The sequence below is a fragment of the Leucopleurus acutus genome (genome assembly GCF_964270905.1).
Source record: "Leucopleurus acutus genome assembly, chromosome: 2".
Taxonomy (NCBI): domain Eukaryota; kingdom Metazoa; phylum Chordata; class Mammalia; order Artiodactyla; family Delphinidae; genus Leucopleurus; species Leucopleurus acutus.
This window is the reverse complement of record NC_139143.1, coordinates 57,900,633-57,928,432: the sequence shown is the minus strand read 5'-3', so window position 1 is coordinate 57,928,432 and position 27,800 is coordinate 57,900,633. Positions and strand designations below refer to the sequence as shown.

The 27,800-nt window shown below is 36.8% G+C and overlaps 1 protein-coding gene across 3 annotated transcripts in view; it reads left to right on the top strand.

The window, feature by feature from the left end:
• Positions 1-496: 496 nt before the first annotated feature.
• The window catches only part of CEP350 (centrosomal protein 350), a 139,534-nt gene continuing 112,230 nt past the window's right edge, over positions 497-27,800 (top strand). For 2 of the 3 annotated variants that reach the window (XM_082834430.1, XM_082834428.1), the window contains exons 1-7: positions 497-805; positions 14,424-14,509; positions 15,535-15,581; positions 17,681-17,795; positions 18,634-18,793; positions 21,606-22,228; positions 26,496-26,609. In XM_082834430.1, coding sequence (XP_082690556.1) covers positions 14,437-14,509; positions 15,535-15,581; positions 17,681-17,795; positions 18,634-18,793; positions 21,606-22,228; positions 26,496-26,609 — 1,132 coding nt within the window. In that variant the 5' untranslated portion in view covers positions 497-805; positions 14,424-14,436. The remainder of the gene's footprint in view (positions 806-14,423; positions 14,510-15,534; positions 15,582-17,680; positions 17,796-18,633; positions 18,794-21,605; positions 22,229-26,495; positions 26,610-27,800) is intronic. The other variant, XM_082834429.1, reaches the window with a different exon arrangement.

The window sequence follows — 27,800 nt, the reverse complement described above, 5'->3', positions numbered from 1 at the left end:
GAAGATTTATTTGGACAACTGGTGAAACATCATAAACACCGAGAAGCTGCAATTTTCAGACTTCAAGCTTATCCTTGTCATAACCCCAGCTTGTTTTTTTTCGGCCGGGGGTGAAATGCGCAGCCAGAAGGCCCACTTAGATGAAAGAGGGCGGGGGGGGGGCAGGGGGTGAGGGGAAGGTCTCCGCTGCGGATCTACTTTGGCTCCTCCCAAGACCTGCAAGGCTCAACCTTCGCCACACCAAACATGGCGCCCTCGAGCTTCCTCTCCTCGTTTTATCTCACACTCGCCTTTTGGCCACACTTAGCATGGCCCTAACCGAAGGTTGCATTCCTCTGGAACCGACTCGGGACACTTCTCGCGAGTTTTGCCTGGACACACCCCCCCCGCCCCCCCCCACTGCTCCCGCCCTGCCTCGCGCCGCCGCCGCCGCCACCGCCACTGCCGCTGGCGCCGCTCCTCCTCCGTGTCAGTTGTTGGGCTGTAATGGCGACTGGGCCGCCGCTGCTGAAGTGACTCCCGGGCGGGGGAGCCGGGCCAGACCTGCGCCAGAGGGAACTGCAGAGAGCCGCAGCTCAGGGGGTGGCTTGCTGTGGGGGAGGGGAGGCAGCCTTTCCGCCTCTCCTTCCTTCTCTGCAGACCCGCGGATCCCGGGAGCTGGTGCGAGGCGGGTACCCGGTGCGTCCCCGGAGCGGGGAGGCCAGGGCCGGGCAGCCCTGGGGCCGGTCGGGGCGGCGTCACTGCACCCTCCGCCACGCCCCGCGGGATGCACCGTGGGGGCCGAGGGCGGAGGCGACACTCTCAGGTGAGCTGCGGGAGGACCTGGCTGGGACCGCTATTGCTCGCTTAGCCTTCGCTGCCTGTGTCCGCGGTCCCGGGTCGGCGGGGGAGGCGGGGCGGGGCGCCAGGAGCCCTGGCCCAGTCTGGCGTCCCCCTCGAGGAGCCTCCCTGGGTCCTAGGCTTTGCTAGGAGGGCCATTCTGAGACCTAGGTTTCAGGTCCCACCGGTGCCTGCAGTAGACGGGATTTCCTTCCTTATCTGCCAGTGCCTGTCCCCCCCCTCCCTCGCCCCTCCTCTTTTCTGCAAAAGGTGTGAGATACCTCTCGCCCTTGCTCTCCGGAGAAGTGTCTCGTCTTCATTTGGATATCTGGCATATTTTGGGAAATCCCGGGGAACTGGCTCCAGTGGCAAGGATGACTAGTTTCTGTTCCTTTTTGGTGGGGATAAACATTTTCAAGCATAGGGAAAACTTTGATCTTCTTTGGCAGCTGCTGAATGTAGTCTGTCCATTAATTCACAAGTGATGTAGGGGGAGATTTAAAAAGCTTGTACGCTTTGAAAGTTGTCACTATTTTCCCCTGGCCTCTTTGAAGTGTAGCCTAACATGCTAAATGATATTTAGCTAATGTCACAAATATGGGTTGGAATTTGGCTGGCTTTTCGGATAGGAGGTTGCACATAGGTATAGATTTTGATGTGGTTTTTGTGTAGCAGCAAATCCTCCATATAGGAAAAAACACGTTGTCAGGAATAGTGATCAGTATCCACGTCTGTACTCCACCTGATTGTTTTGTTTTGATGGTGATCCTCGTTTTGAATTTGGAAAAGTCGTTAATGGTTATGTTGCCATGTTAACGATACCTCCTCCAGCCCTGTATTTTAAGGGTTTTTAAAGAATGGCTATTTTAGGCCGGCCTAGTAAGAGCTTGAAAAGGTTTGTAGAGCAATTACAATACTCTCCATTAAAATAATTTCTTAGTTTAAAATATTGTGTTTAAACAAGGCAATGTGCTGCTAATAACATGAGATTGTGACTTTGGGGGATTGGTTGTTAGACCTATGGTAGAAGTTGCTTCAAGCCCATGGGTATGTAATAATTAGTTTTGGTGTGCTAAATTTACAAACTCCGTTCAGTGTAATAAAATAAATCTGAACCATTGAACTGTCATTGCATTGCATTTAAGATACTTTAATCAGATACATAAACATCAAGCTAGAATACATTGTATGTGTGGATAAATACATATGTATCTCAAGTTTTCATAGTGAGTAGCACGGCTTGTGTTTGTAATAATGGTGAGTTATAGTATGTATACAATTTCATACATATGTTGAAGAATTTTTCTGATTCTCTGAGATATATTGGTGCGTAGTGTTATGTAAGAGCATTAATACTTGAACAGCCAGCCTCCTGTGGGGTAATTAATTTATGAGTTATGAGTTTAGAATTTTTTTCTAATGGTCTGATTGCTAGTCTTTTGACCATTTTATAACACTTTTACCATATCATGGACAGAAGAAAGGAGATGAAGTCCCTATCTAACGAATTTTGTTGTTTGTTAAATAGCTGTAAGTTATAGTGGGAGCAAAAAGAAACTGCTGTCTAAAATAACTTACATCATTTTTTGGTGTGCCTCTACATAAATTATTTAGTGCTCAGAGCAATTTTGTGAGGTAGATTTGACAAATGTCCTTATTTTGTAGTTGTGGAAATTGACAAGGAATAAATAAATGAACAAGGAAGTTCATTTATTTATGTGAATGATGGTCTTATTTCCACAGATGATCTAAGACTTTAAAATTTTTCTTTATTTTTATTGACATACTGGTTTCAGGCGTATAGCATAATGATTCGACCTTTGTATTTATTGCAAAGTAATCACGTCTAGTTAACGTCATAGAATTAGTTTTATTTAAAATTGAATATTAATATAGATACTTCTGGCATTTGGTTTTTTAAAATCTAAAAGATTGTGACAAGCCACTAGTTCCTTACGTGGATAACTGTCGGTACTTTAAAAACATTAGTATTTTCATAGCATTATGTTAATTAGTAACAAGCCATGAATTATTGTAGTGAATTGCTCTACTTCTGTATGTACTTTTTGCTTGAACAGTGTTCTTAAGAAATTGTAGTTAATTTGTCATCTCTCATTTTGTTTGGATACTCAGAGTCCTGTCATCTTTTTTTTTTTTTTTTAACATCTTTATTGGGGTATAATTGCCTTACAATGGTGTTAGTTTCTGCTTTAGTTTCTGCTTTATAACAAAGTACCTGTCATCTTTAGTACTTCAGATCGTTTATATTCTTGGTTAGCTAAAACAAATATTCAAGCCACATGGTCAGCAGCATAACTGAAAAGTAGGGACATCTTGGTGATTTTATTATAGAATTGATGATTTAAAAAGTTAACTTACCATCTATACTTGTGATTGCTATTTTTGCCTTGTGGGGCAAGTCATGAAGTCATTTTCTTTATTGACTTTTTTTTACAAAGTCAATTTCTAGTGTCACAAATCACTCCCGAAACCTGAATAATCAAAAGATTGCATAGGTTTTTTTGCATTAATATTTTTGTTCGTTATCACAAGTATAACTTCACATTTGCTAGTGGTTACTTTGGGTTATTATTTGCCTTTCTCATCTAGTGTGTAAGTTCCATGATGGCAGAGATTGTCTATTAACTGTTGTGCACCCAGTGCCTAGCACATAGTAAAATAGTCAATAAATATTGGCTGAATAAATTGACTAGAGAGTGGTCTTGGCATAGTATTTAAACAAAACAAAACAATAGTTCATGGTTCCTAGGCACACATCAACTCTTCTTAGGAATATAGTCCATAGATAAAGTCAAGTTTGCTAGGTGGCAGGGGAATGACAGACTGGTATTAAAAGGTTGCTGAGAATAAGCCACAGGTAGATCCTGAAAACTTTATTGACTATTTTAATGATTTGCTTAGATGTTCTGACAATAGTTATTGTAATTTAAAGAAAATGGAAGCTTTAAGACCCTGACCTGTTATACTAGTACTATAATTATAGGCTTGTAATAATTTTAAGTCTCTTTTAATTACAGCATTGGGAGTTTTAAATCTTAAAGGCTAGCTAGTCCAATTCCCACGTTTTATATGTAAGTAAACAGAGTTCATATGGAGGAAATATCTCACCCATAGTTGATTTCATAACTGGATGAAGACTCCACTATACAGCTGTGAAGTCTACATTTGTTTAATATGAAGATAATTATCCAATTAGAGGATAATTGTGAACAACCGGCAATCTCTTCTATGTAAGTGTTAACTAAAAACTCAAAAAACAGGCCTCACTCTTCATGAATCAAATATTTATTTATTTATTTTTGGCTGTGTTGGATCTTCGTTGCTGCGCGCGGGCCTTCTCTAGTTGGTGGTGAGCGGGGGCTAATCTTCGTTGTGATGCGTGGACTTCTCAATGCAGTGGCTTCTCTTGTTGCGGAGCATGGGCTCCAGGCGCATGGGCTTCAGTAGTTGTGGCACGTGGGCTCAGTAGTTGTGGCTTCTGGGCTCTAGAGTGCAGGCTCAGTAGTTATGGCACATGGGCTTAGTTGCTCCGTGGCATGTGGGATCTTCCTGGACCAGGGCTAAACCCATGTCCCCTGCAGTGACAGGTGGGTTCTTAACTGCTGCGCCACCAGGGAAGCCCCCCAAAATATTTTTTAACCTAAATATGAATCTCAAACTTCTCCTCTGTCATTGGGACTATAAATTGGTGCAACTGTTTCTGGAAGGAAATTTGGCATCACCTATCAAAATTAAAAGTGCACATATTCGTTAATAGAGTCATTTCATTTTTAGGAGTTTATCTTACAGAAAATTTAACACAAGAGCACTAGAACAAATCTATAAGGATGTTCATTTTAGCATTATTACAAATAAATGTCTACAACATTTATAAGTAACAAAAAAAAATCCTAAGTGTTTGTTGGTAGGGGAATAGTTAAAATTACAGTGACATACAATGCACTTGTTAATAGATTGAGGGATAGATATATTTACTTGATGAGAAGTAGCTGAGTGTTTCTTTGAGCACAGGAACCATGCAGCCAACTTTCTGGGTTCAAATCCTAACCATTTATTAGCTGTGACCATTAGCAGGTTACTTAAACTAATCTATAAAGTGGATATAATTATAGTTCTCACCTGACAGGGCTGTTGTGAGAATTAAATGAGTTAATATTTAAGCCCTAAGTAAGTACCACATAGGTGTTTGTAATTATTATTATGTTCTGACAAGGAAGAATGTTCATGATAAAATATTGAGTGAAAAAAATAAGTTGTACTACACTGTGCAATATGATTCAGTGTTAAAACAAATACATAGGCAAAGAAATGTAGTTTGATTTTGTTTTGATTTTGTATGTGCATAGGAAGGGCTCTGTAAGGATAGACATTAAACTATTAGCTGTGTTTATTGCTGGGAGAGTGGATGACTTTCCTTTTTTCTTTACTTTAGGTACTTTTGTGTTGTTTATTGTAAGTGGCATTATCATTTTTGAAACTCTTTTTTCTGAAAAAGAAAATATCGAGGCAGAATTTTTCTACTATTATACAGTCACATAATGTAGTTTTGAATATAGTTTTTCAGAGAGCTACAGAGTTCATCCACAGAATATCACATGATTAGATTCTGTTTCAAAACTTTTGTTGAGGGAAGGTTAAAATTAATCTATGAAAATTCCTGATGAATGTATTTATTTTTATTCTAACTTTGCGACCTTACGTCTTATTTCTTAATTTACAAAGTAAGCACATAGGCTAGATCAGTGTTTTGTAAACCCAGGATCCCCAGACCGTGCCATGAGGTACCTGGGAGCACCGTAGTAAACTCACATGGGCACTGTTGAATACTTTTAAATTTTTGAGGGAAACTAATATTTGACAACTGTGGGTTATCTGTGGGATATTTGACGTCTGTGAGACCACTGCTTAAACTATTAGTTTGAGGTACTGTGCATGAGATTGTGCCACATTCCTTTCAATGACAGTTATGTCTTCAAAAAGCTAGGTTTTGGGGGTTGCTGTGATTAAAAGAAAGTTCTGTGCAGAAATCAGTGTGAAACAGTAAATGAAAGTGGCCGTGTCCAAAGTGATTTCAAGGTCTGAGAAATTATGTAATGTCTTTTAGGTGCACACATCCCATTAATAAGTAATTGTGGTTATTTAGTAATTAAAAGATTTCTTTTAATTTATATGTATTTTTCAAGCTGCTACTAAGTTGTTAGGACATAAATACTTACTAGGTTATATGGACCTAACTACCTAATAAATGAAACTGTTAGGTAATTTTTTGGCCTGTGGGCACTATGAAAAAATTACTGAGACACTAAGGGTTCTGTGAACTGAGAAAGCTTGGGAACCTCTTGAACTCTTTTGACTAGGACACCCATAGTAAAAAATAGATTTTCCATGGGAACATAATATACATAGATATGTATATATCTATATATAAAATGAAATGAAAGTTTCACCTAAAAAATACCCTTGCTGCTTTCAATACACCCTGATATTTTCAATTCAGTTTTATTTGGTTTCATTAAAAAATGCAGGCTCTAACGTACCAGATTGATTCTTTTTGATCTACTATGTGGTACCATTACTACATATTTGAAAAACATGAGATTAGATGACCCCTAACTTCCAGCTCTAATATGCTTTGTTCTCTGATTAGTTATAAATGAAGTTGGACTACACTTAAAACAATATAGATGAATCTCTGAAAAGTTGTGTAGATGCTACGCTTTCTTGTATGATGAATCATTTAAAATTCTATAGAGAAATAATGGTGTAAAGGAGATCTTTTTATAGATGGAAGGATATTTTTGCAACCAGAAGAGTCGGATTTATCTTTGATAAATTTGAGGTTAGGTGATTTTTAAAAAAGTTAACCACTTAAAGTTTTTGTTGTTGTTGTAAATGGACTTGTAAAAGCTCCTTTGGAATCATGGCATCTCTCCCTTTTAAAAACTAGATTGATTGATTTTTTAAAACCTACATCCTACTTTCCTTAAGCAACCATGTTTGTTTGCTTATTTACTTACTTTTGGCTGCGTTGGGTCTTTGTTGCTGTGTGCAGGCTTTTTCTAGTTGTGGTGAGCAGGGTCTACTCTTCGTTGCGGTGCGTGGGCTTCTCATTGCAGTGGATTCTATTGTTGTGGAGCATGGGCTCTAGGCTCCCTGGCTTCAGTAGTTGTGGCACGTGGGCTCAGTAGTTGTGGCTTGTGGGCTCTAGAGCGCAGGCTCAGTAGTTGTGGCTCGCGGGCTCTAGAGCGCAGGCTCAGTAGTTGTGGCTCACGGGCTTAGTTGCTCCGCGGCATGTTGGATCTTCCTGGACCGGGGCTCGAACCCGTGTCCCCTGCATTGGCAGGTGGATTCTTAACCACTGCACCACCAGGGAGGTCCCTAAAAACTAGATTTAAAAATCATGAGTAATAGCACTGGCTTCATTTAACTGGCTTCATTTCATTCATGATTTTCATGTCTAAATCTATAAAATAAGAGTATTTTTTTAAAGAATTTCTTTTTAGTTTTGGGCTTATTTTGAAACATAAAATGCATATGTACACATATAACTATTATTTTACTTATTGTTTTTTTACATGTTACCATGAAAGAAATTTTTTGCTTACCAGTGGTTAACCTCTTCATATATGAAATACCTGTGGGGTTTTTTTGCCCTGTTTGCATTTGAGAATTGGATTCTTGAGATTTATCAATGGGACAATCATTCAGCAGACAGGTCTGGAGCACCTAGTGGGTGCTGTGTACTGTGCATGGACTAGGGATATAAAGAGGAATAAAACATCGTCCCCACAGTGACATGTAAGAGACAGATATGTAAATAATAGTATGGAGGTGGGGCGGTAAGAGGAAAGATAAAGTGGGAGCAACTATACAGCGGCTTCCAGTGAAAGAAAAAGTTGTTATATATGTTTCCTTAACAGCCTCTAAATTAGCTAAGTTATTGAATGTTGAAGGAAACTTCTCAAAATTATTTTTCCTTGTTTTTTTCCTTGAAACGTGATAAATGTATCTGCTTTTAAAAATTCGAAAACATATCCACTGGAAAATCTGCTTCCTTTCTTGGATTCTCAGTCCCTCTCTGCAGAGTTAACCAGTGTTAATGGTTTCTTCTGTATCAGGGAAGCTTTTGTAGTGAAAATTTCATACTTTTGGGACAAAAAATAATCCTGACTTGCACTATAAGACACATTTATAAGGATATATTCCTTGAGATTAATTTAGAAGAGTAAATATTCAGGATAACTAGATAGAGGGTAAACAAAGTATAGGCTCCTATTTTTAGGTTTTTTTAAGTAAAAGACTAGGGGTACCTTTAATTAGGCTCTAGTTTAGCTCTTCATTTCATATCAGTGGGGGACATTGTGTTCTTTGTGATCCCTATCCAGTCTCCTATACACCAGAGGCCAAGCTGGTGCCAGATGTTATAGTTTCTTCTGGGTTTCCTGGATTATAGGAGGTCATTCTTAATTGTTAAAAGTAGTTGTTGAGGTTTGTATTTTATACGTAAAAAGAGGTGAGGCTAATTCTCAGGTCATTTGTTTTTGTATACCATATTATGGGAGTATTGGTTATTCTGAGAATTTACATGGAACAGTGTAGTAGGTCTGTTTTAGAGCTGGAATGTTTTCCACTTTTCCTAGCCTGGTCCCTACTAAATTTGTCCATTTTATATTGAGACTAGATAGTATGACTGTTGCAGGGTTGTTTCTTTTCAGCCTTTCAGGCATAGATGGTTGTTACATTGGGTCTGATAAAGATGAGAGAACAGAAGCAAAGTTAAAATAACTCTGGGAGAGCCAGAACGAAGTCGTTTCTTTCATTTTTCATCGCCAGTACCTGCACATAGTAGGAGCCCAATAAATAATTGAACTGAATGAGTCTATGTGACTGAATGAGAGCACTGTCAATAAATGTGAAAGGAAAATTTGCTGCTTGAAGATACTTGAGAATTGGCTATTTCAAAATGTCATATCTTATTTGTATATACATATGATAGGTATAGATCAGAGTTTGTCAAACTTCTTGGTGTCAAGGAGACACTTTATACTCTTGAGTTATTGAAAACTCAAAGAGCTTTTATGTGGACTGTATCTGTTGATATTTGTTGTATTAGAAACTTTAAACATATTTATTAGTTTATTTAAAATAACCATAAACTGTATCATATTAATACACAATTTTTAAAATAAAAAATAACTATATTTTCCAAAACAAAAAAAAATTTAGTGAGAAGAGTGGCATTGTTTGACATTTTTCAAATCTTTATAATGCCTGACTTAATAGAAGACATCTGGATTCTCATATCTGCTTCTGTATTCAGTCTGTTGTGATATCATATGTCATGGAGCCTTTGGGAAACTCCACTATACACACTCCTAAGAGAATGAGAGTGAAAAAGACAAATAATGTCTTAATATTATCATGGAAATAGTTTTGATTTTAAAGACATTCTTGAAAGGGTCTCATAGACCCTCAAGGATGCCTGGACCACGCTCTGAGAATTGGTGGTATAGATTATTAAATTCAAAGGGGAAAAGGATCTTAGAGGTCATATAGTATAATCAATCACCTCTTGTGGATATTTCTTACTTGTGCAACTGGAGTGTGATAGGGAATACCTCAAGTTTGTTTTTTGGGAATAATCATGACTTGGCTTTTAGAGATGATGAGTTTGATGTGTCTTTGAGATTTCTGAATAAGCAGTTGGTTATGTGGGTTAGGTTATCAGAGATAAGATCTGACCATAGTTTCAGAAACCAGTAACACAGGATCTATATCACTGTCTTGCACTTTGCCTCCTTACTATACTGCGAACTTAATTTTCAGAAAGCCTAAGAATACTTTTGTTATTTATGTGACTCAGAGTTTTATTTTAGTGACCATTTTACAGTGAGTTTAACTGGCATCTTGTAGAGAAACAAGTTGTTTCAGGTAAAAGTCAAAGCATAAATGAACAATACTGCTTTGTTCAGACTAAAGTCGGATATCACAAGAACTAAAAAAGACCCTGTATTTGACAGGGTTCTATTTGCATCATGTAAAATATAAATAAAAGCTCCAAACAATGGCTCAAAATATAAAAATGGCTTATGTGTGCGTATGGGAAGGAGAGGGCTGCAAAAGCAGTGGGGAGTGGTGGTGCGGGAGGGACCTAACTAACTTCTAAAAGTTAGCTAAGGATGACTCTAATTTGCCACAGAGAATGGAAACACAATTTCACTAAAGCTATGATAAGTGATATAAAAAGAATCCAGTTAAAAGTGATATAAATAAAAAGGAGGAACACCTATAAATCAAGTAAGGATGCAACTTCATAAAACTATTTACTTGCTAGCAAACATAAAGCCAAGGAGTCCACACTTAATGAATCACCAAAATATTGACCTCATAAGAGAAGTACAAAGGCTCAGAGAAAACTAACCAGAGCTGAGAAATTGCCCTCTTATTATGTAGGCTAAGAGTTCATAAATAGGGAGAATGGAAAAAGAACAGAAAAAGTAACTTTTAGAGGAAAGGAACTATAAGAATACTTCGCCTGTTTCAAGATTTCCTCGCCTCCAGTTTCTCTCAAGAAAGTTCAACCATCAATTATATTTTCTCTCGTATATCTCTAGCCTCCTCCCCTCCCTGAGATTCTTCCTATCAGCATTTATACTTAATCGATTAAGTCTTCTTACTTAAAACAAACACAAAAAAACCCTCAATCCAACACCCTCCTCCATTACTGCTCTCTTTTTCCTTCACAAACTTCTCAAAAAAATTGGTTGAATACATTCAGTTTCCACTTAGAAGGTACTTTTCAGTCATTCTTCAATTACAGTGTGGTTGCCACCCCATTTCTCCACATTTAGCTCTCACTAAAATCACCGAAGACCTCTTTATCTCTAAACCTAATGGGCATTTTCAAATAACAAGCCCTCAACCTGCTTGGCCTTTTGGCAGCATGTTTGACCACTCTCTTGAAATACTCTTTTCCCTTGGCTTCCATACACTACACTCTGATTTCCACTTCTTCTCTACTTCTCTTTCTCAATCTCCTTTGCTAGCTAGTCCTTCTCTTTTAAATCTTGAGGTGCAAGAGGGTTTGACCTTGGGCTCTTTTCTTCTCTAAAACTATACTTTCTCCCTGGGTAACTTCATCTATGCCCAAGGCTACCATCTATACCATCTATATGCCAATGACTGCCATTATATGAATGACCATTAGAGGCTTTCAGAGGTTTGAGAGAGAGAGAGAGATCTAGATTTAATTTCCAGTTCTGTCTCATTACCTGAATGACCTTGGACTAGTTGCATAGTCTGTCTGATACTCTTTCTTCATCAGTACAATGAATATAGGGATAGTTGCCTCATGAGATTGGAAATAGTGTCTGGAAAACAGTATAGCCCTTGGCCCACATAGAAGAAACACGGAAAATATTAGCTATGATTATTACCTATTAACTGCCCTCATGGTCATCCCCCAGAGTGTTAAGAGGTCTGTAATTTTGGCTTCTGCTTTAAAATGATTGTTGTCTTTTTGTTTTGGCTGCTTTGGGTCTTTGTTGCTGCTCATGGGCTTTCTCTAGTTGCAGTGAGCGGGGGCTACTCTTCATTGCAGTACGTGGGCTTCTCATTGCGGTGGCTTCTGTTGTTGCAGAACAAGGGCTGTAGGTGCACAGACTTCAGTAGTTGTGGCACGCGGGCTCAGTAGCTGTGGTGCACGGGCTCAGTAGCTGTGGCGCGTGGACTCTAGAGTGCAGGCTCAGTAGTTGTGGTGCACAGGCTTAGTTGCTCTGTGGCATGTGGGAATCTTCCCAGACCAGGGCTCAAACCCGTGTCCCCTGCATTGGCAGGCAGATTCTTAACCACTGCACTACCACGGAAGCCTGCATTTATTTTAGTTTTAAAGTGAAATCTGCCCAAAGAAAACTTTTGTCACATCATTGACAGATTATTTAGTAATGTAGAATAACTCATGTTCCTTTAGTTATCACTTGACACTTGGCCAGACCACAAGTATCTTTGTGAGAAGGAGAGTAAAGTGAGTTAATTTTTTTAACTGTGTTGGTAGCTGATTAAAGTTTTTATGGTTAGAAAATTTTTTTCTCATTACAAAAAAACTTTATGTTTTATGAAGTAGTGTACTTCTCATACATATAAAACACAAGTTGAATCCAGGTACCCTGTTTGAAACAGTCTGCAGGAACCATCTTTTCACATATGCATTGCCGCTAGAGATTGGAATATGCACAGTGTTGGTTACATACAATAAAGTCTGATTAATCTTTATTTTTTAATAATTCATATGTCATAGAATACAAGGCAATCAGAAAATTACTTTCAGTAAAATTTCGCTACCAGATAACAAAATGCAGTCATTAAGAATCTATATGACAGATACCAAATAATAAGAACCCAATTTTCTTTGCTGAGTTGGACTTAAATAAAATCTTCACTTAATCTTTGGAAGGATAGCTCTTTGTCATTAATTTTTGTTTTTTTTTTTGAATTTTAATTTTTTATGCAGCAGGTTCTTATTAGTTATCTATTTAATACATATTAGTGTATATATGTCAATCCCAATCTCCCAATTCATTCCACCCCCCCACCCCTGCTATCCCCCCTTGGTGTCTGTACATTTGTTCTCTACAGTATGGTTAGAAAATTTTTTAACTATTGGCATATTTGTTGATTTTAGATTTTCTACTACCCCTGTCTGTTTTTAAAAACCTAGATTGACTTTTCTTAGAGTCATATTGTATTATCTATGAAAATTTGTATTTTAGAACATTTTTGAAAATTTTTTCTGAGAAATTTATAAACCAGGATTGTTTACTAAAGGAGAAAATAACTCCCTTAAAATTAATTATACCTTTAGTTTTACGTGTTTGGACTTAGTAGGTAGGCTTTTCCTTTTCTTAAATTAAATTAGGGTCTTTAATATTCACCATATTGAACTGCCATTGAAGAAAATTATTTTTATCAAATATGACAAAGGTTTAATATATTTATAATGTAAGAACTCAGCAAATTAAGAAAAACTTTAATATCCTGGTAGGTAGGTGGGCAAAGGACAAGAAAAGATAATTCACAGATGAAGAACTTAGATTAAGATCTATGGCGGAATGTTTAGTCCTGCTAGCAATCTACTAAATTCAACTTAAAGCAACCATATTCTTCCCTAATAGGAATATAATTAATATTCCTTAGTAATCAGCAAAAGTAAAAAGCATAGTTAATATTGAAATATATTCATGAAACTGTTGGGTTCATGTTATTGTAAATTGGAAAACAGTTCAACATTGGATCTCTAGAGTAGCATGTTCTGTACATTCTTTAGTTCAGTTTTAGCACACTTTGTAGATCCTGTTTTAGATAAGTGATCCAAATAAGCATTAATGTACACAAATATGTTCATTTCAGTGTTATTTATAATAGAGAAAATGAGACATAATACTGTATTGATGATCTCTTGCTGGCTAACTCCACTTCCAGGATAGTTCACTCATATGGCTGTAGGCAGGAAGCCTCAGTTTTTTTGCCACATGGACCTCTTCATAGGGCTGCTTGACTGTCCTCATGACATGGCAGCTGGATCCTTAAGAGAGAGGGAGAGAGAACAAGCAATGCCTTTTATGACTTAGTCTTGAAAGTCACACTGTCACTTCCACCACATTTGATTTGTTAAAAGTGAACCACTAAGTCCAGCTTACATTCAACAAGAGGAAAATTAAGCTCCTCTCCTTTGTTTTTAAAATTTATTTATATTTTATTTATTTATCTATTTTTGGCTGCATTGGTTCTTCGTTGCTATGCACAGGCTTTCTCTAGTTGCGGTGAGTGAGGGCTAGTCTTTGTTGCAGTGCGCAGGCTTCTCATTGCGGTGGCTTCTCTTGTGGAGCACAGGCTCTAGGCACACAGGCTTCAGTAGTTGTGGCATGCGGGCTCAGTAGTTGTGGCGCACGGGCTTAGTTGCTCCACGGCATGTGGGATCTTCCTGGACCAGGGCTCAAACCCATGTTCCCTGCATTGGCAGGCGGATTCTTTTTTTTTTTAATTTAAAAAAAATATTTATTTATTTTTGGCTGTGTTGGGTCTTCATTATTGTGTGCAGGCTTTCTCTAGTTGCAGTGAGCGGGGGCTACTCTTCGTTGTGGTGCGCAGGCTTCTCGTTGCGGCGGCTTCTCTTGTTGAGGAGCACAGGCTCTAGGCGCACAGGCTTCAGTAGTTGTGGCACGCAGGCTCAGTAGTTGTGGCTTGAGACCTCTAGAGTGCAGGCTCAGTAGTTGTGGCACGTGGGCTAAATTGCTCTGTGCCGTGTGGGCTCTTCCCGGACCAGGGCTCGAATCCATGTCCCCTGCATTGGCAGGCAGATCCCTAACCACTGGGTCACCAGGGAAGCCCATGATATAATTTTTAATGGTTTAGTTTTCCAAGCAAAAATAAAGTTGTTAGATTATCAGGAACTCTTAAGAGAATACAGATATAACTTTAAGAGATGACAAAATTCTTTTCTGACTTTCATGAAAGGCAAGATAGGGCATTTTCTTTACTAATATTATAATACTGATTTTCAGTGAATGCTGATGATGTGATTGCAGGTAAATTGGCAGGATGAGGAGCAGCAAATCAAAAGAGGTGCCTTTACCAAATCCAAGGAACTCTCAAAGCACGGATACTGTTCAAGGTATGATTTGTTTTTTTTTGAAACTGAACTTAATGATTTGTTTAGGTCATGTGCCTAAAATTCTGGGCTATTCAGTAAATGAAAATTATCCTTATGCTTTGTTTTATAACAAGTGGATAAATAATTTTTAAAATTCAATTTTGTTTTAAATATACAAGATACTTTATATTCAAAGGCACCCAATAGTAAACTGTTTTGTAAGGGAAAACATCCTTTTTAAAAATGAATCAGTATATGTAAAATTAGTTATATACAATATCTTACAAATTCTGACTTAATGTTAATAAATATCATACAGCTCCCAATATAGTTATAGACTTGTAGTGCACAGATAACAAAAATAATAGTCTCATTGAACCCTTTTTTTTTTTTAAATGATGCATTGAGGGTAACTTTAATTTAGGGCATGATATTTTTTGAGGGACGTTGACAAACTGGAGTATATCTGGAGCAAGATTATTGGGTTTGTGAGGGATCTGGATATCACGTCACATGAGGGGCATTTGGAGGAGATGAAAATAGTTATCCTAGAGAAGGATGACTCAAGGGAAATATATAGACTTAAACTCTTTGAAGGGCTGTTATCTGAAAGACTAAATAGATGTTACCTTGTTTCTACTAGTAGATTGAAGTCTGGAGTAGTTTTCCAGTCTTTTCATATCATAATATGAAATGCAGTACAATACTATATTTTGTATTTGTTCAGCTCATTGGGATAAACTGAGGATACTGCTTATTGTTAGAGATGTCTGATGGAGTGTAGGTGGCGGGGGCGTGTTAGTCCAGTTGCCCTAAGGACTAGTGGGATCAGTGTCTAATACAACTAAACCTCATATTGGGAAGCTTGGCTTTAGAGGATGGGAGAGGAATCATGTTTTGGCTCAATATAATAAAGCACTTGCTGGGGAATAGTTCTGCCTAATAAAGTGATTCTCAAACTTTTGAGTGCATTTGGGACCTATTAAAATGCAGATTCCAAGGTACACTTCAGAGATTCTAATTCAGTAAATATCAATATTCCCCAGCAGATATAACCACACCATGGGATGCACTTTCTCAGACCAAGGCTGCTGTAAGTAATTATAGGTTCCATTTATTTCTTTCTAGTCTAAAATTGATTGCCTGTTATGATTGAATAGATTACAATTTTTTCCTGTAGTGCTTTTTTGATAAGAAAATAAGGTTAAACATTTCTGTAAGAAGTTATCTATATATTACAAAATGAACATTAATGACAACTATTAGACAGTAAAGCAATAATTAAGACACTAAGTATCAGAAACATTAACACTATGGCATATAAAAGATTAAGATAATTTGTACTGTTTATTCTGCTTTAATAAATTTGCTCAATTGGTATGTTGAGATGAAGATTTAAAACATAGAATGTATTTTAGAAGGTGGGGCTTTGTCTATGTAAAAGGCTCAGAGTCAGGAAATGAAAGGAACAGCTTTTCCTTGAGTGGACTGTGAGTTACCTCCTCTTTTTTTGTGGCAATAGCAGTCTGTTTTCTCTTAGCACTGCTGAAGAAGCATGATTATGGGCAAATGTTCTCATTTATGTTCTGTCCAATCTTGTCTGGAGTTTAGAAATCCAAATTTGGCAAGTGATACATAGCTTCTTCAAAGAGAGACCTTTTCCTTTTTTCTTTTTCATCTGCTCTCTAGGCAAATTACTCTTCTAATATATATTTTGTTTGTTTTCTTTTGTATTCTACCTGAGTTCGAATTATCTATTTCTTTACTGTCTGAATATGGTGTTTTCTGTCCCCTAATCTTTTGAACTGGTTTGAAAATCAATCTGGAAAAGGTACTATAACCTAGGTTTGGTCATAATGCAGAGTCAAATTTTGGCCCCGTGAATACAGCAATCAGTATATATTCTCTCTCTTCTACTTGAGTATTGTACATCTATAACATAGGAATAGTTTCTATCCCCAGTTTAATTTAGAGCTAAACTAATTTAGAGATGAACTGTTAATAGTTGTTTTCCAAAACAATTATTGGGCTTTTAAAAAGAATTTTTAGGGATAAGTGGTTCATAATATAAATGGGGGAAAACGTCTGATACAGAACTATTAATATATAAAGGATTATTCCAATCTTGTGAGTACATTGCACTGCAAAAATCTGAAAGAAGATAAATCAGAATTTTACACAAAGTTTCTATCTCTGTGTGGTGGAATTTTGATGATTTTAATTTTATTTTTTTCTGTTTTCTGTTTTTTTCAAGTTTTCTCCTGTAAGCATGTGCGGGGAAAATGCTATTTAAAATCATTGGTGGTAATATCAAAAGTCGACTTAAAGAAAAAAAGTCGACTTAAATTGTAAAGCGTATGGAAACCTGAATTCTATCTTGTGAATTTTGTCCTTATTGTGAAACTTATTCTGTAGATATAAAACTATAAAAAATTGTGGTGGGCTTCTCTGGTTGCACAGTGGTTAACAATCCACCTGCCAATGAAGGGGACACGGGTTCAAGCCCTCGTCTGGGAAGATCCCACATGCTGCGGAGCAACTAAGCCCGTGCACCACAACTATTGAGCCTGCGCTCTAGAGCCTGCAAGCCACAACTACTGAAACCCGTGAGCCTAGAGCCCGTGCTCTGCAACAAGAGAAGCCACTGCAGTGAGAAGCCCGTGCACTACAACGAAGAGTGGCCCCTGCTCGCTTCCACTAGAGAAAGGCCGCGCGCAGCAATGAAGAACCAACGCAGCCAAAAAAAAGTTGTGGCTATTTGAATAGTCCTAAATTTTAGTTTAGCTGAATTGTTTTTTCCTAATTTTTGCATGTAAAATGCATAAAATATATAGAAATGCACAAATATGTAGCTTAATGATATGCAACATACAATGTCAGAAAATTTACTGCTTTTAAAAAACTCAATGATTAAAAAAATAGGTCAACAGGACAAATAGAAACTCCTTGATGTTCTACAGACTTTTTGATTTTTCTTGTCCAGATTTGGGCAGCATTGAGCCAGTTGTTAGTAGAGCTTAAGTAGTAAATAATGGGAAAACTATTTTTTTAAATTAAAATAAAGCATTCCTAAGTTTTTTCTACTTTGGAGAAAGGTGTTGGACAGTATAGTTTTAAATAACTAATTAAATTGATGGTAGCTGGTTAATTAATAGGATTAACCTGTTTGTTTTGATGGTGTTTAAACTTTAGCTGAGACACATTGAAAACAAATTGGAAGTAGCCCCTACAAGTACAGCTGTGTTTGATTCTGTCATGGATACCAAGAAATCTTCTGCAAGTGCTACCAGAAAAATAAGTAGAAAAGGTATGTATGAGGTTAATTCCAAAGATATAAATACATTAAATATGAATTTTGATGTTTTATTTCAACTTAATTTCTTCTTATAGTCCCATGTATTTCCTTGTTCTTTTGTCAGAGACTATATACCTCATCAGCATTTAGGTTTTTTTTCTTTGGTACTGAGTAGTTATGAAGCAGCCTTGTATTCAGTGACTGTAGATGACATTTTCACCATCTTTTGATCAGGGACTTAGCGCCACTGCATCACCTTTGATAGTGAGTTTTCATATGTTGTTAATGAGAATTTGATTTTGAGCCTTTAGGGTTATAATGTCTTTTTTTTTTTTAATTCACAGGTATATCACTTTGAAATTTAGTTGACTTAAGATTTATATTTTTTTGTTGGGGTTTAAAATCAAAATTCTGTCTTAGAGATACTATCATAAATTGACACAGTGTAAATATTTTCTTTGGTTACCTTTCATATATTTAATTCTGTGGTTGCATAATTAGTGGAATAAACCTGCAGGTTAGTACTTTCCACCGATACTGTGATTCTTTTTTATTAATCTGTGAGTCTTGGGTTTTATCTGATACTTCTTTTTTTTTGGGTCAGAACTTTTGACAAAAAGGAATTTTTTATGTAGAATTTTATTTTGCATTGTTTGCTCAGAATATAGTCTTTCTCTATAAGTTGAGTTACTGTAATAATTTAACCTGAATTTTTCCCATCTACTTATATAATATCCAACCAGGGATTTCAGAAATAATAGATACCTAAGTTATTTTCTTAAATACTAGCTGCATTCAGAGACAGTCGTATTTTATATCATATGTTCTCATAGATTTCCTTTTTCTTCAGATGGTAGATACCTGGATGATTCTTGGGTTAATGCTCCAACCTCCAAATCTTCTAAATCACGAAAAGAGAAATCTCGTAGTCCTCTCAGAGCTACCACCCTGGAGAGTAACGTAAAGAAAATTAATCGTGTGGAATTTCGTGAACCTTTAGTTTCTTACAGGTTAGTGTTTTTTTGTTTGTTTGTTTTGTTTTTTAAAAATTATCAAATAGAGTTAATCTGTAGTACTTATAGTAAGAGTATAGTTTATTTTCTCAGTTTTTCATAGCACTCTGGATCTAGTATTATTACCTTTTTCATTTTCCAAAAAGGTAAAGCAAAATCTTTTATATTATGAAATGCTGACTTTCTGTTCTTTTACAGATGGAATATTTGGGGAGAAGAAGTAGTAATATTTGCTCCAGACCACTGCCACTGTAATAAATATGTTTCCTACAAATGAATTATTCAGTTTCTTTTATCACCTACTGTATGAAACATTGCCAGATCTGTTTCTACCCCAGTTCATTCTCCAGCTTATTTAACCCTTCCTCTGTGCTTCCTCTTCCTCTGAAAGAGCACTTTCATGTTGGCATTATATTTTGATTCCATATCTACCCATTACATTAGTTTAAGACTGTAAATCTGTCTTATTCTCAAAGCATTATCTTAATGCCTGTTATTTACTAAGTATTCTAGATATTTTTTCCAACATTTTATTATGAAAATTTTCATATTCATAGAAAAGTTGAAAGAACTGTATAGTGAATATTTAATGAGTAGTGATTGAAAGACTGTGTGAAATTACTTTACATTTTTTTTTTTTTTTGGTGAGTTGTTCTTTTTAAGATTGAAGCATGGTAGATAACCTACCATTTTATGCTTTATTTTATTCTCTACATGTGCTAATTTTAGACCTGTGAATTGTTGCAGTCTGGTCAAGATAGTGAAAATAATTGAATTTAGTCTTGATCTCTACAGAGAGAAGCTACAGAACTCAGTTCTCAGCCCCCATCTTGTTTAATAGTCAGCCATTCAGAACAGGGTCTAATGTTTTTTGGGTCATGGACCCCAGTGAGAATGTGATGAAAACTGTGGACTATCTCCTTAGAAAAATGCACACACTGTGCACTCACAATAGATACAAAATTACCGTATTATGCTGTAATAGAGTCATGACTCTAAGAATTTTTGTGGCATTTAGAGTTTTATGCCTGTACATGAAACATTTAGATCAGTACTTACAATGGAACCATTAATGTGAACCACACATATGTAATTTAAAGATTTTTAGTAGTCACATACACATACACAAAGATGTTTTACATTCTTTTTTGTTTTAAATCTTTAAATCTGGTATGTAATTTACATTATAGCACATCTCAGTTTGGACTAACCACATTCAAGTGCTCAGTTGCCACATGTGGTAAATGCTACTCTTTCAGACCTTGCAGGTTCAGATGGTGGTTTATCTGCTTTTATAACTTTGTTGGGTAGTTTTTATTTTTCTTTTCTTTTTAAAAAATTTTTTATTTATTTATTTATTTTTTGGCTGTGTTGGATCTTCGTTGCTGTGCACGGGCTTTCTCTAGTTGTGGTGAGCACGGACTACTCTTCATTGAGGTGCTCAGGCTTCTCATTGCGGTGTCTTCTCATGTTGCGGAGCGCAGGCTCTAGGCGCGCAGGTCTCAGTAGTTGCAGCATCCAGGCCCTAGAGGGTGTGGGCTTCAGTAGTTGAGAAGCGTGGGCTCAGTAGTTGTGGTGCGTGGGCTCAGTAGTTGCAGTGTGCGGGCTCTAGGGCGTGCGGGCTTCAGTAGTTGTGGCACGCAGGCTCAGTAGTTGTGGCTCACGGGCTCTAGAGTGTAGGCTCAGTAGCTGTGGCACATGGGCTTAGTTGCTCCGCGGCATGTGGGATCTTCCCAGACCATAGATCGAACCCGTGTCCCCTGCATTGGCAGACAGATTCTTAACCACTGCACCACCAGGGAAGTCCCTGTTGGGTAGTTTTTCATGTATTGTTCCTACTGCTGAGGCTTGTCTTCATTAACCTCCCTTTTAATTAACTGCTCTGTTCCTAAAATATAACTTATTAGAATGATATGTAAAATAAAAATAGTTCGTGAAGGAATACTTTTGCTAGTGTTTTTATGAGTAGAGAACATGGACTTTGTGATATGTACTTTGGCTGTGTCCAGTCTTCTTTGCTTATTCTGGTGTTTCTAGATATGCTTTACATAATTTGAAGCTGCCAGAAAAGTTGTCTGTGTTTCAGAGAGGTTAAACTTTACTAACCACATTCATTTGGAGGAAAATATTTACTGTACTTCCACTTTATTTCAACTTCCAATCTATTTGCTAATATGGTACATTATTTAGAAGTTATACATATGAAATGTCAGAATTTGAGAACTTTTTTTCCTAGTTCTTAAGATTTCATGGAGAAGTAAAATGTACATTTTGGTAATAGTGTCCAGTGAATATGCAAAGTCAGATTGTAATCCTGTTTTCTGGGGTTCTTAAGGAAATCTCTCTCTGTATCTTTTGCATATTTCTTATTTTATAATATGCAGATTATGATTTAGATTATTTGCCATAATCTAAACTTTGATACACAGGAGGCATTGAGCATTGATTGTTTTTTCTTTTTTGCGGTACGCGGGCCTCTCACTGTTGTGGCCTCTCCTGTTGTGGAGTACAGGCTCCGAATGCGCAGGCTCAGCGGCCATGGCTCACGGGCCTAGCCGCTCCGCGGCATGTGGGATCTTCCCGGGCTGGGGCACGAACCCATGTCCCCTGCATCGGCAGGCGGACTCTCAACCACTGCGCCACCAGGGAAGCCCTGAATTTTAATAGTAGTAATGGTTATTTTGTTTTTTTTAACTTACTGGAACTTCTGGGATTTTGGGGTCTCTAATGTTAGCTTAGAGTTCTCTATTCAGTTTGTATGACTGGTTTTTGTACTCTTTATTCAAAGCTAATTATTTTTTAATAACAGGGAAGTCCATGGTACACCGTCCAACATAAGTCCCAGCCATTTAGAGTCAAAGCATATATATTGTGTGGATGTTAATGAAGAGAAGCCTGAGAGTGGGAACCGGATGATATGCAGTCAGGAAGATCGGAATATACATTGCTGTGATTTTGAGAGCTCCCAATCATCTGTCGTCAATGATACAGTTGTTAGATTTTTAAATGATCGACCAACAATTGATGCATTGCAAAATTCTGAATGTTTGATTAAGATGGCAGCTCCTATGAGAAGTGATGAAGAAAAGCCTAATAGAGCAAAAGGAAATGAGAACACTTTGAAGGCTTCTGTGTGTAACATGGGCCGTGATGTTGATTCAAAAGTGTTACGGTTAACTGATTCTTCTCCGTCTTCTACCAGTACCTGTAATTCCCAAAGATTAGATATCCTAAAGCGGCGACAACATGATGTTAAATTGGAAAAACTCAAGGAGCGGATTAGGAAACAGTGGGAACACTCAGAAGAAACAAATGACCAGGGCCAGAATCTGGGTCATATTGAGCATCCAGTAATGGTTGTTAATGTTGATAGCTCAGTGACAGCAAAGGTCAGGAAAGTGGCAACAGCACCACCTGCTCCAACATATAAAGGTTTGTAATCAGTCTTTGTGTCTTTTTCTGTCTTCCTGCCTCCTTGTCTCCCTTTCTCCCTTGGATGTATTTGAGTAGAGAGGACCATCTTTAGAACAGGGTGTGATTCTCAAATCTAATGCCTTAAAAAATTAATTCAGGATGCATGCTAAAAATGCAGATTCCTGGATCCTACACTGGATCTAAATCAGAATTTCTGGACATGGGGTCCAGAATTGGAATTTTTAACAAGTCCCTCGACGTTCTTATAGTTTGAGAACCACTATATGAACATTTAATAAGTTAAACAAAAGAGAAAATAAAAATTAGTACAACTTTCAGAGAACTGAAAGAATATTGCTCTTATTCTGCCATTGTATTTGGATTGTTATTAGGAATTCTTTCAAAAGTAATGTTTGAAAGATAATTCAGTCAGTGCCAGTTAATACTTGGTTATAGAATATTTTGCCACTGACATTTGGACCCTGTTGTTACGTAAACCTTCGAATTTTGACAGGGGTTTTCTCCATGTTTAAGAAAACAATATTTAAATCAGATTTCCACTGAGAAGATGCTTTTCAGAGAGAATATCTGGTTTTGGCCCAACTCAAGTTTTTATATATGGTGGTTTTTAGGAGTTTGCATTTTTTTGCTCCTGAAACTATTTTCACAGGGTCACCCATATAAAATTTTTAATAAAGAGTTGATTCATTGATGAGGTTATTCAGTGTTAGACTTTTGTCCTAAAATTCTTCCCATTCTGGCCTTTCTTTTGTGATATTTTTTCAAGTTCAGTTTTTAGTTTGGATAAATGTATGAAGATCAAAATATAGCCAAGATTTGTTTCTTCTGTTAATTTTAACAGAACAAATTTAACTATATAAAGTTTGAGCAATTACCAGTTTTTTGTGTTGTTTATTATGTTTTGCTAGTGCTATTCATTGTGAATTAGATAAAAGATAGATAATTAGCATTTTATTCTACATAATTTGTGATAAAATAGTGGGTAGTTCCCTTAGTAAAATTCTTTCTTATCCTTCTAGTAGTTTGTGTGCCATGTAGTAATAATTGTCCACACTGTTGACAGAGCACATAGCAAATGGTGGGGTCAGAATGTTCTTGTTGGTTCTGAGATAGTGATTATCCAAAACTTTGGCTATACTTATATCAGACCCATTAAATACAGATTGTACCTTTAAGGTTTGTTCATTCTAGAAGTCAAAGTTCTGAAATTCCAAAAGTTATTCCACTAAGGCAAAGTCAGGATCGTTGATTTGAATCTATATTTTATTTAATAATTTATAAAAATCTAAAAGTTAAAAAAAACAACCTTAAATAACCAGAGTGAAAATCTTAAGTATAACTTCCTTTGAGTTGTGACTGGATTTCGTGTATTCCTTTTACTTACTAATTTTTAACATGTTAATTTTCATATTAAAATATATTATGAATACAACTTTTGGGAGGCTAATGACATGTAGTATACATTTCAGAAATCGTAACAGAATATGGTTTCCAGTGTCCTGAGCAATGGATTTATGTTTTCCAAGGGTGAAGAACTGGTTTTCTGCCAACTTTTTGTTGGTGTAAATTAAAACCCTCTTAATATACTGTATTCTAAAGTGACATTTTAATTTCACTTGTTCAAATACATAATAAATTCACTTGGTTCACAATTCGAAAGATGAAAAGGATGTACATTGAAAAGCTCTATCACTCTGGTGCTCCAACCACCTGGTCCCCTTTCTGGAGGTTACTTGTGTTAACAATTTGTGTATCATTCCAGAGATAATTTTCTCATTTACAAATGAGAGAGAGAGGGTGTGTGTGTGTGTTTTCTTTCTCTCTTTTTTTTTTTTTGCGGTACGCGGGCCTCTTACTATTGTGACCTCTCTCGTTGCGGAGCACAGGCTCCAGATGCGCAGGCTCAGTGGCCGTGGCTCACGGGCCTAGCCGCTCTGCGGCATGTGGGATCCTCCCGGACCGGGGCACAAACCCACTTCCCCTGCATCGGCAGGCGGACTCTCAACCACTATGCCACCTGGGAAGCCCCTCTTTCTCTTTTTATACAGTTGTTAGCATATGAAACCCCTTCTAAACTTTGTTTTTACATTTTTGTGTGTGTATGTTTAAAGTTTGAAGTAGTGAACACAGTGGCGTTTATGTGATTCTTCCTTATACTTAGTGGTTTGCATATCTTTTTCTTTCTGGTTTAAATGCCCAAGAAGGTTAAGAGCCTATTTTGGTCATCTGTATTTTATTTAGAGCTTAGTACATTGTCTTGGACACAAGTAAATGCACAGTATAATTTTATTCTATTCAGTAAATTCAACTAGTAAGAAAAAATGTGCACAAAGAGAATGGAAATAAAAACTGGGAAACAGAAAGAGAAACTGATGTAGATATTGAAAGCTTCTTAAAGTTAACTTGTTAGTAAAGATCATATATAAAGAAAGGCTCCCATAGAAATAAATGTTTCCTAAAGAGGAGAGAAGAAAAAATGATAGGGTTGAATATAGAGAGATGGAATGAGGGTGAGAAATGTTGGGAGGGAGGTAGCTTTACAAGGAATTGCCACACTTTCTTGTTACAAACTGTGGTTTGCAATAGACTGAACACTATGTTTATAAACATTTTCCTTATATAGCTATAGGCATAATTGTGTGTGCCCCATGCTACAAATGTCAGGTAAAATAAAGCTTATGCTGTTGTTCCTAAGAGCTGAATAGATTATTTTTTATTAGACATGTAATTAATTTACCAGTACATTTTATCTAACACTTCTAAAGTACTTTTACCAATTTTTGACTCCATTCTTTATATTGATTTAATTTTACAAAATATTTAATGGTGATTCTTTGGTGAGTGGAGCCCATTTGAAAATATAAATCTTTTTACTACTCTGGTTAATCATCCATATTCGATACTTTATTATTTTTTTGCAAAATAACATTCTAAGTTCTGTATATTTCTTAAAAGAGTAGTGATAAATTTGAAGTAGGAAATTAGAATGATTTCTAGGAAATAGCACATATGTAATGTTTGTTGAGAAATTGAACAGGTATGTTTTAAAGAACTGTTTTCCACACTTCGGCTGCATTTTGCCTGTGTAGACAGCAGCTTGTCCATTTGTTCAGCCATAGGCAAAATCAGACAGATGTTAGCAATTAATGCCTGTATTCAAAGAAAAGAAGAATGAGTAGCATTGTCTCTCTTTTAGTCTTGAGTAGGGTAGTTTGTAGCTCTGATATCCATAATTTATGATTGCCATTTTTTTATCATTTAATTTAGTGCATCTCCATTTCTAGTCTTTTTGAACAAATGTATATTGCTTTGTCTCACTGAAGCTTAGTTCTTCCAAACAGTATTTGTTAACATATTATGTGGTAGCTAATGATGCATTCTTCTTTTGAAAGCTTATAAACCTTTTCAACATCATTAGTTATTAGGGATACATAAATCAAAACCACGGTGAGATACCATTTCACACCTTCTAGGGTGGCTATAATAAAAAAGACAGACAATAACAAGTGTTGGTGAGGATATGGAGAAATTGGAACCCTCATACATTGCTAGTGAGAATGTAAAATGGTGCAGCTGCTTTAGAAAGCAGTTTGGCAGTTCCTCAAAAAGTTCAACATAGTTACTATATGACCCAGAAATTCCACTCCTAGGTATAATACCCAAGGGAATTGAAAACATATATATATATATATATATATATACACACACACACACACACACACACACACATGTGCATTAATGTTTATAGCAACATTATTCATAATAGCTGAAAAGTAGAAACAACCCAAATTTTCATCAGCTGATAAGCAAATGTTGGTATGTCTGTACAATGGAATATCATTCAACAATAAAATAAATAAAGCTTCTATATTATAAGGTGGATGAGCTTTGAAAACAAAATGCTAAGTGAAAGAAGCTAGACACAAAAGACCACATATTGTGTGATTCTATTTTTATGAAATGTCCAGAACAAGCAAGTCCATAAAGATAGAAAATAGATTAGTAGTTGCCAGGGAATAGAGGGAATGGTGTGGGGAGTGACTGCTAATGGGCACAGGGTTACTTTGCAGGGTGATGAAATGCTCTGGAATTAGATAGTGGTGATAGTTGTATAACTTTATGAATATCCTAAAAACCAGGGAGTTGTACACTTTAAAAGAGTGAATTTTATAGTTTATTAATTTTATCTCACTTATAAAAGAATATAACAAAACTTTTAATGCAACTTTAATAAGAATGTTCTGTATTGTTGGTTATATATTAGGCTTCAATCCTTCAGAGACCAAGATTCGAACACCTGATGGGAAAGTATGGCAGGAGGCTGAGTTTCAAAACATGAGTAGAGAACTGTATCGTGACTTAGCACTTCACTTTGCAGGTGCGTGTAGAGTGTTCCTAGGTTTTGAGTGTTTTATCATGCATACTGTCTAACGTGCAATACTTAAACATAAAATTGTCACCAAACTAAAGATATTTCCCTTTTCTAACTTCATGGTATACTAAAGTAGTGATGGTGTCAGTTGTAAGGCTCTTTTAGCCTCTGGGCTCTGTTCCAGGGTTAAAATTAGCATACATAGCTGATGAGGCAGAAACTAGGCTATTTTTAAACTAAGGGTCTTTCTGAGCTGGGCTTGTCTGATCTGAAGAAAACATAGTAGAGTCTAGTTGAAATTCACTTCTACTAGACCTCTGAGGTCTTTGAAATGGTCAGTAATTTGGCAGGCAGCAGATAAGATAACTAACATGAAGGCAAAATGCAGGAAGAGAAATGAACATTATAGGAAGGGAATAATGTTAGAGGATTGGAAGGAGGAACTTATGGAAATTGGAAGAGGGAAATAGGAAGGTCATACTCATAATGTTACTACTATTGAACACCTTGTATGATTCTGGGCAAGATGCTACTGGGTACTTAGTCTTCTGAATGTTTTACGGTTGAGGAAATGTAGGCCCAAAGAGTAATTTTCCCGAGGTTGCATAAAGTTAAGAATTGAAGCCAAGGTTCAAAACCAGGTCTGTCTGACTCTAAAGCCTGAGAACTTTCTAGTAAGCCCCAGTGGAGATTTTGCTAATAAATATTGTGGCATTAACTGTCCAGTCCAATTTTCCTACTGTTACTGTTGGAACACTATTTTCAGAAATTTTTTCCCATGTGGAGAGGAAATAGATTAGTTAAGAGCAAAGATTTTGGAATCAGTTTACAGGGGTTCAAATTCTGGCTCTGCCACATATTAGCTATTTATACTATCTATGTTACATAACCTCTCTTCCTTGGTTTTCTCATCTGTAAAATAGGAATAATAACTATATAATTCATAGAACAGTATCATTATAGACTAGTGGAATGACGTATGTCAAAAAACTCTTAAAGAGGTCTGTGGATTATAATCTGCCTTCTCTTTTGATATGGTGGGTGAACTCTGCCTGGTCTCCTATCTTAAACAAACAAACGCATCTACTTGTGTTTTATATTCCATTTGCTCTTGTGTATTGAAGGACATTACTTCAGCCTTGTTTTCTTTCTTTTGCACCATCAAGTTTTCCCTCTCTACGAGGTCATGCCCATCAA